At 48.6% G+C, this 14,203-nt stretch overlaps 1 protein-coding gene across 1 annotated transcript; it reads right to left on the bottom strand.

The window, feature by feature from the left end:
• Window positions 1-4,810: 4,810 nt before the first annotated feature.
• Window positions 4,811-11,354, bottom strand: LOC125722465 (uncharacterized). Its single transcript, XM_048998626.1, has 8 exons — window positions 11,061-11,354; window positions 10,942-10,983; window positions 10,780-10,851; window positions 10,633-10,698; window positions 10,419-10,507; window positions 10,213-10,324; window positions 5,254-5,367; window positions 4,811-4,831 (listed from the first exon to the last, which is right to left on the bottom strand). The coding sequence occupies exons 1-8, from the start codon at window positions 11,172-11,174 to the stop codon at window positions 4,811-4,813; spliced, it is 630 nt and encodes a 209-aa protein (XP_048854583.1). The 5' UTR covers window positions 11,175-11,354.
• Window positions 11,355-14,203: the final 2,849 nt, after the last annotated feature.

The following is a 14,203-nucleotide window of genomic DNA, read 5'->3' as shown; positions in this document are numbered from 1 at the left end:
CGACCTGACGCGGAAGTCTGCTTCTACACAGATTCAATGGGAGGAGGCTTTTCAAGACCTGAAAGCAGCTTTGCTCTGTGAACCAGTGCTGCAGAGCCCGGACTTTGAGAAACCGTTCGTAGTGCAGACTGATGCCTCTGGAGTTGGGCTGGGGCAGTCTTACTCCAAGGAGAGGCAGAGGAGCAGAAGCCAGTGGCTTACATAAGCCGTAAGCTCTTTCCTCGTGAGACCAGGTACTCAGTGGTAGAGCTGGAGTGCTTGGCAGTAAAATGGGCTTTGGACAGCTTTAGGTATTACCTTCTGGGTAGAGAATTTGTATTAGAAACCGACCATAGAGCCCTTCAGTGGTTGGGGAGAATGAAGGATTCTAATGCCCGTGTGACCCGGTGGTTTTTGTCCATGCAGCCGTTCCGGTTTCAGGTGAAGTACCGGGCCGGGAAGCAGAACCCCGTCGCAGACTTTCTGTCTCGCCACCCCAGTGACGAGTCTTCGGAGGAGGAAGGAAATGTAAAAAGGGAAGGGGTCACTTTTTGAATTTTGGTTGGTATTAGTGTTTGGGTGTAAATGTGTCCGGTACTCTGTTTGGGGGAGTAATGGTGGCATACGCATGGTAGCGCATTAAATTGGCACAGACTACATTTCCCATCATCCCTTGCTCACAGAACAGTAAAAGTTCCACACCTCAGTTTACTGCTCAGCTCATTCATTTATTTATGGCAACATCTTTGAACTGTGAGGTACCCACTGGAGTGGCCGTTACACCTCGGGTGTGCATTATTTTTCTAATAATTCAACGGTCCGGAGTCAATTATTCCGCTTATACTACGGTTGCCACACCTCAATACATCGATCAGATGATATATTTCAAGGGATTCGTCTGGTTTTTCTACTTAAATCGCTATTGTGAGTAGGATTATTTCTTCCGCATCTCATCCAACGACTCTTTTGCTAGTTCCAAAACGTCATTTTAAAGCTGGCAATGGAGGCTTCAGCCGTTGATAGCAGACTAATGCAGTTAATAATGAAGTTATTAGAAAGAGAGCGAGAGAGACAGAGACACAGAGAAAGAGAAACAGAGAGAGAGAGAGCTTGTATGAATTAGGCTACCTCTGTGTGTCCCTCAACAGTGTTCTGAAGCACCGTCTCTAAACTGTAAGTCTGCTTTAAGATGCAGCGCTGTTATTACCTCGCTAGTGAGAAATAAGTTGCTACACTAGGCTAGTTGCTACACTAGGCTAACTAATACTGCTGCAGCCCAGTTGTTGAAAGTTTCATATTCACCGTAAATATTAAAATTTACTTTCGGAAAATCGTCTGTCATGTTGTTGTTTTTGTTAGTCCTGTGTGCTGTATAGGTACTGTATGCTAATTTCCGTTATTACAGTTAACTATGCGAAGTGATATGGAACTGTAATGCGGTCAAGAGAGCTGCCTGGAACTACTTTCTCCATGCGTTTCTCTGAAAATAATTGCACACCTCAGAACGTTCGTCAGCCAATCAGATTCAAGCATTCAACGGTCCCGTAGTATAAATCCCCTTAACGAGGCGGGGCCTGCCCAGCCCTCGCCTTTTTCACACTTGCAAATCAGACCCACCTGCCTGAGCCACTAACAAAAGCAGCTGCTCCTTTAAGAGTCGCTGTCTGATGGCTTAGTGCTTGTATGCCGCTCATTATGTTACAGCTGGAGTTTGAGAGGCACCTGTCCATCTCCCTCATCATGGACTCCATGGTGGGGATAAATGCTCCTTTTCTGAGGGCGTCTTTGCTGTTAACATGTCTTTGCTGTCCAGGTGTAGATGTGACTGACTATCATGTGGTCTGCTTGAGGTGTGTTTGGTTCTTTTTGGTTTGACAGTGGCAGAAATGCGGCGATCACTGCATGTTTCAGTCACTGTACCCCACAGCTCAGTAAAGCTGTCCTCTTTGCGATGTTCTTCAAAGGTCTGTCTGAGGGTGTCAGTGAGGTCGGCTGCTTTGCTAAGATCAGCCTTAGGTGACTGGAGCACGTCTGGCAGAAACTTTGCTTGACCGAGCACCTTTCTGAACACTACAAGGAGCCCTACAAAACTCAAGTCAATCTGAGACTGCAGTCCTCTGGCTTCTGCAGCTCTCTGGGGATCGGCATCATCTAAAATCTCACCCGGCAGCCTTAGTACAGCACTCAGCCTCTCCGTAAGGTTACTACACGCAGCACGGCAGCAGGCCCATCTAGTCTCACTGAGCCTTTGCAGTTCCCCTGGGCCCCACTGAACAGCTGATTTATCAGTCTGTTTTATAATAATACACTCGTCCTTCCTGAATAACCCCTCACCCTGTTGAATACAGTGATCTGATGCCCATAGCTAATGTATGGGGTGCAGCACTTGATACTCACAGGATGCTAATTCATTGCATGGAGATTTCAGTTCACTTACATTTTCTTCATATTGTGTGCGGTAAGTACAATAACCAAAGGAAACCTGGTAATCTACTCAAACACGTCTAGGTCTGATTTAGAGTCAAGGCAAGAGAAGATGTTATTTACTGATTTTCAAAGTGTTCTCTCATCGGTAACACTTTATAAGCACAAATAATGTAGTATTATGCTGTTACTTATGTATTAATTAACCACAAACTAAGTCTTAGTCAGCAGCTTGATTTAGTCCGTAAATATGGCCGCTGCACACGCTGCATCTAACCACTGCTGTCGTGGATTTTTAAAGGTCGCCGGCAGGAAACGGCAACATCACGTTCATCTCAAACAGGAAAGTGCTGAACTTCAGCAGCGCAATGTCTGTTCCTCCTTATATATGGATGATTTATGGATCATAATATTATAATTTTTTTATTATGGAAGAAAGCAAGTGACTGCTAATGACAAACTTGAATAAAAAGAACTGTCCCGTTAAAATGAAGGAATCATGGTATTTTATATCGCGCATCGATCCGCTTTCTTATAATTTAATTCTGAACCTGTTTTATTTAGTAATCTGTGTTTTGTCTCCCCCTAGTGGCGTCCCTGAAAAGTACACATTGTTTCCGGAAGGATCACTTCTTCTGTGAATTGACGAGTCCAGTGGATGTAAGAAATATGGCAGCAGCTTCATAGAGAGACATTATAACTGACTACAGTAACTGTATAGAATGATAACTATTAGATCATTAGATTATCTTATATATAGCCACTTCTGTCGGCGTAACCAGACCTTTTACAGTGGGATGGGGGGTAAGGGTGCCTGGGCACCTGCCCGTTCTGTCCGACGGGGGCATAAAAAGGCCATTTATAGTGTGGCAGGGAGGGGGTAAGGGTGCATGGGCACCTCCCCCTTCTGTCTGGCGGGGGTGTAATCAGACCTTTTATAGTGGGGTGGGGGTGGAGTTTAATGTATGTAAAACAAATTTTATTATATAATCAAATATAGTAATAATAATTTTATTTACTTTAATCCACTGAAGCAGGACAGTAACAGGACATAATTATATTTTCCATTGTTTTTTGTGTCTATTATGTCTCCAGTTAAATGATTATTATACACATTGAGTGTCATTGTGTCAGTTATGTTCAGCTGCAGTAATACAGTGAATTTAACTTAATCCAGCAGACTGTGGTTTCATTATGTCAGTCAGTTATGCTTTGGGTGACGCTGAAGCAGGACATTAATAGGACAGAACAGAAAGCCTTTATTGTCACTGTACAGGGAGGGAATACAGTAAACAGACATAAATATATAAAATGTACATATACAGGGGAGAGAGAAAGCACCCCCCCAATCAGGATTACATTTAGTTATATTTTAGTCTGAGAGAAAATGTATAAAACTCAATTTTCAAGTTTATTATACAACAGGAAACATCTCACGCTGACTGACATCAATGACAGACAAGGGAAACCGGGGAGACCAGGACTTAAATACACAAAGACAAATCAAAGTAAGTAGACAAAGCTGGAGATGATCAGGGAAATACACGTGGGTAATCAGGGGGCGTGGCACACACGAGGAGCGGACGAGCCGGGCATGACAGAACCCCCCCCCCCCCCAAAGGCGCGCTTCTCCGGGCGCGCCGAGGAAGGGGGCGACGGATGGGACGAGGCCAAACAGGACCTGAAAAACAAAAACAGAATCAACAACGCGGGACCGGGAACAAGACAGAGGCACAGAACACAGCGAGGGACAAGACAAAGGACAAAACCTGACAGAGGGCCGGGAAAGCAGACAGACAGACAAGAAAGGGCGAAACAGAGGGCACAGGCGGGACACAAGGGCCAGGAGTGAACAGAGGGAACACAGGAGGACGAGGAGCAGAGACGGGAGGAACAAAGCGAGGGGGAGCAGAGACAGGCGGGACAAAGAAAGGGGAAACAAATGAAGGAGGGACCTGGGCAGGAGAGAAGGGAGAGAAGGCGGGCGAACAAAGGGGAGCCCGAGGGAGACCCAGCGGGCGACGGGCGGCAGCCGGAGGGGCCAGGGAGGGAGCACCGGGGAAGGGGACAAAGGAGCAAAAGGGGACCCTGGCGAGGACAAGGCGAGGGGGGGAGCCGCCGTAGGCGGTGGCGTCATCCGGCGCGGACGAGCGGGCGGACCCAACGGAGGAACCGCCATCGGGGAACCCACAGGCGACCGACCAGGCACGGACGGGGGGGGGGCGAGTCAGGGCAACGAGGCACTGGAGAAAGGGCCGCTGGCGGCGGCCGACCCGGGGGACCAGGACCTGCAGCCGCCACCCGAGCCCCAGCGCAGGCGAGGCAGGGCGAGCCAGGGGGCAGGGCGGGCGGGACCCGAGCCCTGCGTCGGTGTCCTCTCCCTTTGTGGGACACCGACATACGGGCTTTAGTCCGGGGTTTCACGTGTCTGGGCGAGGGCACAGCAGTCACAAGTGAGGTTCCCGAGGGGTCCCATTCAAGCTCCTCCACCTCCGAAGAGGGAGGAGCCAAGATGGAGTCTTCCGGGACCACCTCGGGGACTAGGGCGAAAAGAACTGGGGCTGCTGCAGGCGGAGGGGGCGCCTCTGGGACCGCTGCAGGTGGTGGCAGCTGGAGTGGGGACGCCGGCCCAGGAACTGCAGGCTGCTGCAGTGGGGGCGCCTGCCCGGGAGCTGCAGGAGGAAGAGGGACCTGCGGTGTCTGCGTAGGCGGCTGCGCAGGCAGCGGCAGCAGCGAAGGCGGCTGCGCAGGCGGCTGCTCGGGAGCGGGGTCCGCCGGCAGAGGCAGCGGCGGGACTGGCAAGTCCTGCGCAGGCAAGACGAGCGTGGCCCCTTTAAGTCGCCGGGGCACCCACGGGATGACATCCCGCACCACGCTGGCCCCCTTATTGGCCAGCCGTTTGGGCCGGAAGAAATACCGCTCTAGAGGCGGTGGTAGGTCCGTAGCGGCGGGGGACGGGGGAAGCTGTCAAGGTAAGCAACTTAGCAGCGCCGGTGACGGTAAGGGAATGGCTGCGAGGGAAGCGGGGACGAGCGCGCACGCTCCCAGGGTTATCGTCGGGGCGACCGCCGGCGACTTCGTCCGTCTTTTCTTCCGCCGAGTTCTGGTGGCGGCGGGAGGCTGCGGCGTCTCCGTTGGGACAGACAACAGGGACACAGCTTCTGTGCCTTGCGGTACAGCTAGCCCAAGTCTCCGTTCCATGAGACGCTGGGCTAGCTGCTAGAGGCAAGCACGTACCTACCCCAGGAGGTGCTGGCTTTCCGGTGGAGGCCTCTCCATCAGGAGATCAGCGCTGCGACTGGCGAACTCCAATGCCACAGGGTCCTCCTGGATGGTTCAACCAGTAATAGGTTTCTTGCAGCAGACCGAGCTCCTCGGTCTGCTGCCGCGCCTCCTTGTTTAGGTCCATCATTCTGTCACGATAGTCCGGGAAGTAGGCGAATGCGCTGGCAGGTGAGCGGGCAGTAAGCAGGCGAGCAGGCGTAAGCAGGGTGCACGGGGATTTATTCAACGAGACAAGAACAGGAAACATCTCACGCTGACTGACATCAATGACGGACAAGGGAAACCGGGGAGACCAGGACTTAAATACACAAAGACTAATCAAAGTAAGTAGACGAAGCTGGAGACGATCAGGGAAATACACGTGGGTAATCAGGGGGCGTGGCACACACGAGGAGCGGACGAGCCGGGCATGACAATATATATATATATATATATATATATATATATATATATATATATATATTTAATCCATCCATCCATCCATCCATTATCTCCCGCTTAATCCGGAGTCGGGTCGCGGGGGCAGCAGCCTCAGCAGGGAGACCCAGACTTCCCTCTCCCCGGCCACTTCGTCTAGCTCCTCTGGGGGGACCCCGAGGCGTTCCCAGGCCAGCCGAGAGACATAGTCTCTCCAGCGTGTCCTGGGTCTTCCCCGGGGCCTCCTCCCAGTGGGACATGCCCGGAATACCTCCCCAGGAGGCATCCTGATCAGATGCCCGAGCCACCTCATCTGGCTCCTCTCGATGCGGAGGAGCAGCGGCTCTACTCTGAGTCCCTCCCGAATGACTGAGCTCCTCACCCTATCTCTAAGGGAGAGCCCAGCCACCCTGCGGAGGAAACTCATTTCGGCCGCTTGTACCCGCGATCTCGTTCTTTCGGTCACTACCCAAAGCTCATGACCATAGGTGAGGGTAGGAACGTAGATCGACTGGTAAATCGAGAGCTTCGCCTTTTGGCTCAGCTCTCTCTTCACCATGACAGACCGATGCAGCGCCCGCATGACTGCTGACGCCGCACCGATCCGCCTGTCGATCTCCCGCTCCATCATTCCCCCACTCGTGAACAAGATCCCGAGATACTTAAACTCCTCCACTTGGGGGAGGACCCCATCCCCAACCCGGAGAGAGCACTCTACCCTTTTCCGGCTGAGAACCATGGTCTCGGATTTGGAGGTGCTGATTCTCATCCCAGCCGCTTCGCACTCGGCTGCGAACTGCTCCAGTGAGAGCTGAAGGTCACGGCTCGATGAGGCCAACAGAACCACATCATCCGCAAAAAGCAGAGACCTAATCCTGAGGTCACCGAACCGGACGCCCTCAACGCCCTGGCTGCGCCTAGAAATTCTGTCCATAAAAACTATGAACAGAATCGGTGACAAAGGGCAGCCCTGACGGAGTCCAACCCTCACCGGAAACGAGTCCGACTTATTGCCGCCCATGCGGACCAAACTCTGGCACCGGTCATACAGGGACCGAACCGCCCTTAAAAGGGAGCCCGGTACCCCATACTCCCGGAGCACTCCCCACAGGACCCCCCGAGGGACACGGTCGAATGCCTTTTCCAAGTCCACAAAACACATGTAGACTGGTCGGGCAAACTCCCATGAACCCTCCAGAACCCTGCTGAGAGTATAGAGCTGGTCCACTGTTCCACGGCCAGGGCGAAAACCACACTGCTCCTCCTGAATCCGAGGTTCGACAGTCCGGCGGACCCTCCTTTCCAGGACCCCTGAATAGACCTTACCAGGGAGGCTGAGGAGTGTGATCCCCCTGTAGTTGGAGCACACCCTCCGGTCCCCCTTCTTAAAGAGGGGGACCACCACCCCGGTCTGCCAGTCCAGAGGTACTGCCCCCGATGTCCACGCGATGCTGCAGATGCGTGTCAACCAGGACAGCCCCGCAGCATCCAGAGCCTTGAGGAACTCTGGGCGAATCTCGTCCACCCCCGGGGCCCGGCCACCGAGGAGCTTTTTGACCACCTCAGCGACCTCCACCCCCGAGATAGGCGAGTCCACCCCCAAGTCCCCACACTCTGCTTCCATATTGGAAGGCGTGTCGGTGGGATTGAGGAGGTCTTCGAAGTACTCCCTCCACCGACCCAAAACGTCCCGAGTTGAGGTCAGCAGCGCACCATCCCCACCATAAATAGTGTCGATGCTGCACCGCTTTCCCGCCCGGAGCCGCCGGATGGTGGACCAGAATCTCCTCGAAGCCGTCCGGAAGTCGTTCTCCATGGCCTCACCAAACTCCTCCCACACCCGAGTTTTTGCCTCAGCGACCGCCAAAGCCGCATTCCGCTTGGCCTGCCGGTAGCCGTCAGCTGCGTCTGGAGTCCCACAGGCCAGAAAGGCCCGATAAGACTCCTTCTTCAGCTTGACGGCATCCCTTACCACCGGTGTCCACCAGCGGGTTCGGGGATTACCGCCGCGACAGGCACCGACCACCTTGCGGCCGCAGCTCCGGTCAGCTGCCTCCACAATGGAGGCACGGAACATGGCCCATTCGGACTCAATGTCCCCCGCCTCCCCCGGGATATGGGAGAAGTTCTGCTGGAGGTAGGAGTTGAAACTCTCCCTGACAGGGGATTCCGCCAGACGTTCCCAGCAGACCCTCACTATACGCTTGGGCCTGCCAGGCCTGGACGGCTTCCTCCCCCACCAGCGGAGCCAACCCACCACCAAGTAGTGATCGGTTGACAGTTCCGCCCCTCTCTTCACCCGAGTGTCCAAAACATGCGGCCGCAAGTCCGACGACACGACTACAAAGTCGATCATCGAACTGCGGCCTAGGGTGTCCTGGTGCCAAGTGCACATATGGACACCCTTATGCTTGAACATGGTGTTCATTATGGACAGTCCGTGACGAGCACAGAAGTCCAATAACAAAACACCACTCGGGTTCAGATCGGGGGGGCCGTTCCTCCCAATCACGCCCCTCCAGGTCTCACTGTCGCCGCCCACGTGAGCATTGAAGTCCCCCAGCAGAACAAGGGAGTCCACAGGAGGAGCGCTCTCCAACACCCCTTCCAAGGACTCCAAAAAGGGTGGGTATTCCGAACTGCTGTTTGGCGCATAAGCGCAAACAACAGTCAGGACCCGTCCCCCCACCCGAAGGCGAAGGGAGGCTACCCTCTCGTCCACTGCGGTAAACCCCAATGCACAGGCGCCCAGCCTGGGGGCAATAAGTATGCCCACGCCCGCTCGGCGCCTCTCCCCGCGGGCAACTCCAGAGTGGAAAAGGGTCCAACCCCCCTCAAGGAGACTGGTTCCAGAGCCCAAGCCGTGCGTCGAGGTGAGTCCGACTATATCTAGCCGGAACTTCACAACCTCGCGCACCAGCTCAGGCTCTTTCCCCATCAGAGAGGTGACATTCCATGTCCCTAGAGCTAGCTTCTGCAGCCGAGGATCGGACCGCCAAGGTCCCCGCCTTTGGCCGCCGCCCAGATCACCTCGCACCCGACCCCTATGGCCCCTCCCATGGGTGGTGAGCCCATTGGAGGGGGGACCCATGTGCCTTGTTCGAGCTGCGCCCGACCAGGCCCCATGGGTGTAGGCCTGGCCGCCAGGCGCTCGCCATCGAGCCCCACCCCCAGGCCTGGCTCCAGGGGGGGGCCCCGGTGACCCGCGTCCGGGCAAGGGAAAACGTGGTTCCAATATTTTTCTCATCATAAGGGGTTTTTGAGCCGTACTTCGTCTGGTTCCTCACCCAGGACCTGTTTGCCTTGGGTGACCCTACCAGGGGCATAAAGCCCCAGACAACATAGCTCCTGGGATCATTGTAACACGCAAACCCCTCCACCACGATAAGGTGTCGGCTCCAGGAGGGGTATATATTTAATGACCTGCAAAAATGTACCATTTCAATTAGTCAATTAGCTTTTGTCAGCATCGCCTTCCAACATGGAGCAAATGACACAGTAGTCCAATGCCTTGCCTACACACACAGAAGTTCCCATAAGCTTTTTGTGCTTTTATTATGAAATGTGTATGACTGAAGCAACACAGTTAGATGATTATTGTGGATATTTAATTACTCTAGAACCCACCCTGATATTCCAGGAGGGAACAGGCTATTTCCAATCGGGCATTTGTCACGAAATCTGAAGTCGTCTGAACTCGACTGATGTCTCCCCCTCTGAAAGGAGATGTTCAGCAAACTGCAAAAAAGAATAAACAAGTATATCAATATCACTATAAATTTGTCACAATATGAGTACATATCCTCAACTCTAAACTGAGGTTCAGCATAAATCTTTTCATGTCAGCATATGCAATACAGCATGAAATGCAATGTTGGTGGCATAGAACTAAAGCTGAAGAAATCAATAGAACAACTACAAATATTTATTTAAATGTGCTTTTTGGGTATTGCAAGGTCACTGTACACAACAACAAATAAATAACACACAGCAGTGATAGCTGTCTCATTATTATTCCTTCTGCAAAACCAACACCTGTATACAACAAATTGCGTAAAAACTGGAATAGGTTTAAAAGCATCAATGAAAAGTTTTTAAAACATTTACCTTCAAAATGAAAACGCCACAACTGCTACCATCTCTCTGCTTGTTGTGTTGCAGGGTTGCTACTGTCCATGTTGCTCTGCTCTCATCATCCCCTCTCTGTTTCATAAAATTCCTAAAACATAAAGGTCATTACATTCACATATAACAAGGTAAAGACATTATAATTTTTCCAAAAGAAAATATTCAATATACTTGAACTGTGATACCTCCAGTTGCGCAAAATTCTCCTCTCATAGGAGGCTTCATTTCCAAATGGGTCCATCAGAATGATTTTTTTGAGGGGAATGTCGACAACCTAGAAATATTTGGATGCAATCAAACATACATAATATTAGTTATGATATTTTTAATAATATAAAAAATATGTAATTGTAATATTTATTGTTTCAGAATGATATAGTGTTCCTAATTCCCACTCACCACAAGTATCCAATGGGCTCCAACATTCACGGGGCATGCCCACTTCTCCACCACAGGAAATTTCATCTGTGGTAAGTGGTAAGAGTAAGTTAGTAATACTTAATCATGCAAGATATAAAATGTTACACTATGTTATGATTTAGTAACCTTCATGAGAGTTCGGAATTTGCCAGTAAACAAAGATGTTGCCACAACTGCACACATCTGGTGTATTGGTTTCTGTAAAAAAGAAATAATCTTGTCTTTTATAGATTGAATATGTAGTTTAAAAATGGACAAATGTTAACTGTTGTCATAATTGATACTTGCCTGTTGTTTCTCCAAAATGTAGTGCACATATGCATCAATAACCTGTAGACAACAGGTTTATAAGCAACATGCAAAACTACAGTATTAATATGTTGGACAACTTATTTTCCTTCTCTTACTTCATCCGAAAGCCACTCATTCCCCTGCAGGGTGCGAAAAGAATGATCATACAGTTTGTTTGGGCCAACAACTGCTTCAACCCTCCCAGTGTCCTTTGCAGCCCAAAGCATCATCACTAAAAAGCAAATGTAAAACAGTTAGTGTTACAATAAAGAGGTCCATCAGACCAACAGTCAAAAGCAAGAAATATCTAAAGAATTTGTAATGAAGCAGACAAACTGAACTCATGCAAACATAAAACATGGAATATACGGAGGGTGGACTAAATAGTCAGTTGGGCTGCTCACCCTTTCCTAATTTTTAAAACTGTTTATACATAAACATATTTTTGGCATTGTTTAGAGATTAACTATTTTGTGTATAGTTATCTGATCATGCTGATATTTTGTTCACCCATCTGTAATTCAAGCAACAAACTTGTGACCAACCGGTCAAACAGGCAAAAAGTAAATGTAACACACAAAACGATGGACAGGGCTATACTGGCCAACTGGACAGGGCCAAACTGGCCAACTGGACAGGGCCAAACTGGCCAACTGGGAGCTTTGTAGTTACAAGACAAGACCTTCTTCTTGGGGTGTTCTCTTTGATATAGGGTTTTTGTCCTGTGTTGGTATTTTTCCTGTGGTGCCTGTGTTCTTTTTGTCAGGGGGAGGGGTGCTGTCATCTGAGCCATCAATATGTTTTTGCATGTTTTTGGCAAAAACAATAACAGAGGGTCTCTTCAAGTTGTGCTTGATTACCTCTGGGTCATTGTCCTTGTCCAAAGACTGCTGAGGTCTTAGCGTGGGCTTGACTCGTTCCACACAAGGAGGGTCGTTGAATGGATCAGTGGTTTGTGTAGTGGGTTGTGAGCTCCTTCTGTATGGCTTCAGGTGGCTGATGTTATATTTGTTTCTCAATATTGCTCCTTCGCGATTTTTTAGTGTTACAATTTTCCCACTGATTTTCTCTATAGTGTATGGTCCGGAGAAATCAGGTCCCATTCTGCCACCCTTCCTTCCATATTTTCTTATGTTGGCCAAAAGAACTTCATCTCCAACTTTGTACACAACATTTTTGTATTTCTTTTGCACCCTTTTCACATAAGCTGCCTGTTGCTTTTCCTGTGATTTCTTTATATTTTCTTCTGTGGTAGCTTTAATGCCCTCCATTGTTTTGTTTTTCAACTGTTTGAACTCACCGTAACTTGCTTCATCAGGGAGGATGATTGTGGAAAGCTAACAAGTAAGACCACAATGGAAAGACAGAAATCACAATTTATGATTAACATTTTCCCTGTCCTGCATGGCCTTAACATGAAGTGAAATAAAACAGGTTGAAAAGTCATACAAATTATAACAACTGTGCACAGGGAGAACAAACTCCCCAAAGAAAGGCCCCATTCAAACGGATTTGAAACCAGGACCTTATTGCTGTGAGGCAACAGTGCCAACCACTAACCCATCGTGCTGCCCCTAAATGTAAACAATTTAAGAAATAAAAAGGTGAAAACATCTACACCCCCTGTATGTACATAGAAAGCTCTGGAAAACTTTCAAGACATAGTTCTACCACAGGACAGTTTGCAAAAACAGCACAAACATCTGCATTGAAACTACAAGACCTTATATGTGATTATAAAATAGATATATAAAAAACGGAACATGTCGTAGCTGTTTTCAGAAGCAATTGCCATGGCTGTTCAAGCCCCAATTCATTAGCTTGCAATCACCTTGTCACAAGAAACTATGCTAAACTATGTCAAGATATGAGTAATTGTACTTACTGGCAATTTAATGGGAACCTGTGAAGGAAACACTGCCTCTCTTCCGTACACAAGCAGAAATGGTGAATGTTTAGTGGTTGTATGGACCTTTGACCTTAAAGAAAATAATGTTGCATCCAGATAGATGTCCCAGTCATTCTGCTGGTTGTTAACCAGTTTCTTCAGAGCTCTTAACAGATAATTTAAAATAAAAAAATAATAAAATTAGTAAATATGACAAATTTGGTCACAACACACAAGAAATAAAACATCCAAAAAAAATAAAACACCAACCGTTTTATATTGTTGTTTGTTTTTTCATCCAGTCCATTTGTTTGTGGATGGTAGGCTGCAGTTACACTTCTCTCAATGTGCAACATCTCACACAGGCTGTGGTTGAGCTTTAAAAGAAAAACAAAGCTATTAAATACTAAATAAATACATTTGTAAATAAACAAAGAAAGAAATGTGTTCTCAATGGTACTGAATAAAGCTTAGTTACAGTGATAATACTACTTTTTGGTCATAAACATCTTAAGGCTACTGGTCTACTCCAAACCCAATATCTGACTGCCTGCACTTTAAAAGGACACTTCATTACTTCATTGACAAATTCTCTTCCTTGATCTGACAGAATTCTGTTCGGACATCCGTGTCTGTAAATCATGGAACAGAGATGCTTTCCAACTTCAGTTGCAGACTTTCCTTTCAAAGGAAATGCTTCAACCCATTTAGAGAAGTAATCTGTCACTGTAAGGATATACTGGTAGCCATCAGTGGTTTTAGGCAATGGTCCAGTCAAATCTATTCCAACCAGCTCCCACACAGCAGATACCTATAACAAAACACACTATGTTTGTGTGTATTTACTCTTGGGGTAAATACTAGTAAATACAATTTGAAATTTGTAAAAGTACATGTAGAGATTGGAGTATGAACTGTATATACATACTGCATGCATTTATTTATAGCCATTTAGCGTCTTAATGTCTCTAAAAAAAATTTACGGATTACCTTAATACACTCCAGTGTCTGTACAGCTGTCAAAGGCCTCCCTACCTTTTGGCACTCATCACATTCCAAGATCTAAAGGATATAAAAACATTTCATGCCTGTAGAGTCTTCACATTCATTTGAAGAAAATACATCAACTCATACATACCCAGTTTTCAATGTCCACTGACATGCCATACCAGTAGAATCTGGAACATATGGCATTCCGTGTCTTGTTGATCCCGGTGTGCCCTCCCAAAGGTGATGAATGGAACTCACTGAAGATTGACCTGGCCTCCTCCTTTGTTTTGATCACTCTCCTTGTTCCATATTGAAGTTCTCCATCTAGGTTTGCACAGTAACATTGGTTATAGGGACATGGTTAAAACGGGGGCAAGGGGT

This window comes from Brienomyrus brachyistius, unplaced genomic scaffold, assembly GCF_023856365.1.
Source record: "Brienomyrus brachyistius isolate T26 unplaced genomic scaffold, BBRACH_0.4 scaffold39, whole genome shotgun sequence".
NCBI lineage: Eukaryota > Metazoa > Chordata > Actinopteri > Osteoglossiformes > Mormyridae > Brienomyrus > Brienomyrus brachyistius.
The sequence above is the reverse complement of the archived record's forward strand: the minus strand, read 5'-3'. Positions and strand labels throughout refer to the sequence as shown.

Coding starts and splice junctions, on each gene's coding strand:
- LOC125722465 (XM_048998626.1), bottom strand. CDS start 11,174: ATGATGCTTTGGGCTGCAAAGGACACTGGGAGGGTTGAAGCAGTTGTT. Junction 10,508..10,632: donor GAGCCCATTGGATACTTGTG/GTGAGTGGGAAT, acceptor AAATATTTCTAG/GTTGTCGACATTCCCCTCAA. Junction 4,832..5,253: donor TGCGGGATGTCATCCCGTGG/GTGCCCCGGCGA, acceptor GCCCTCGCCCAG/ACACGTGAAACCCCGGACTA.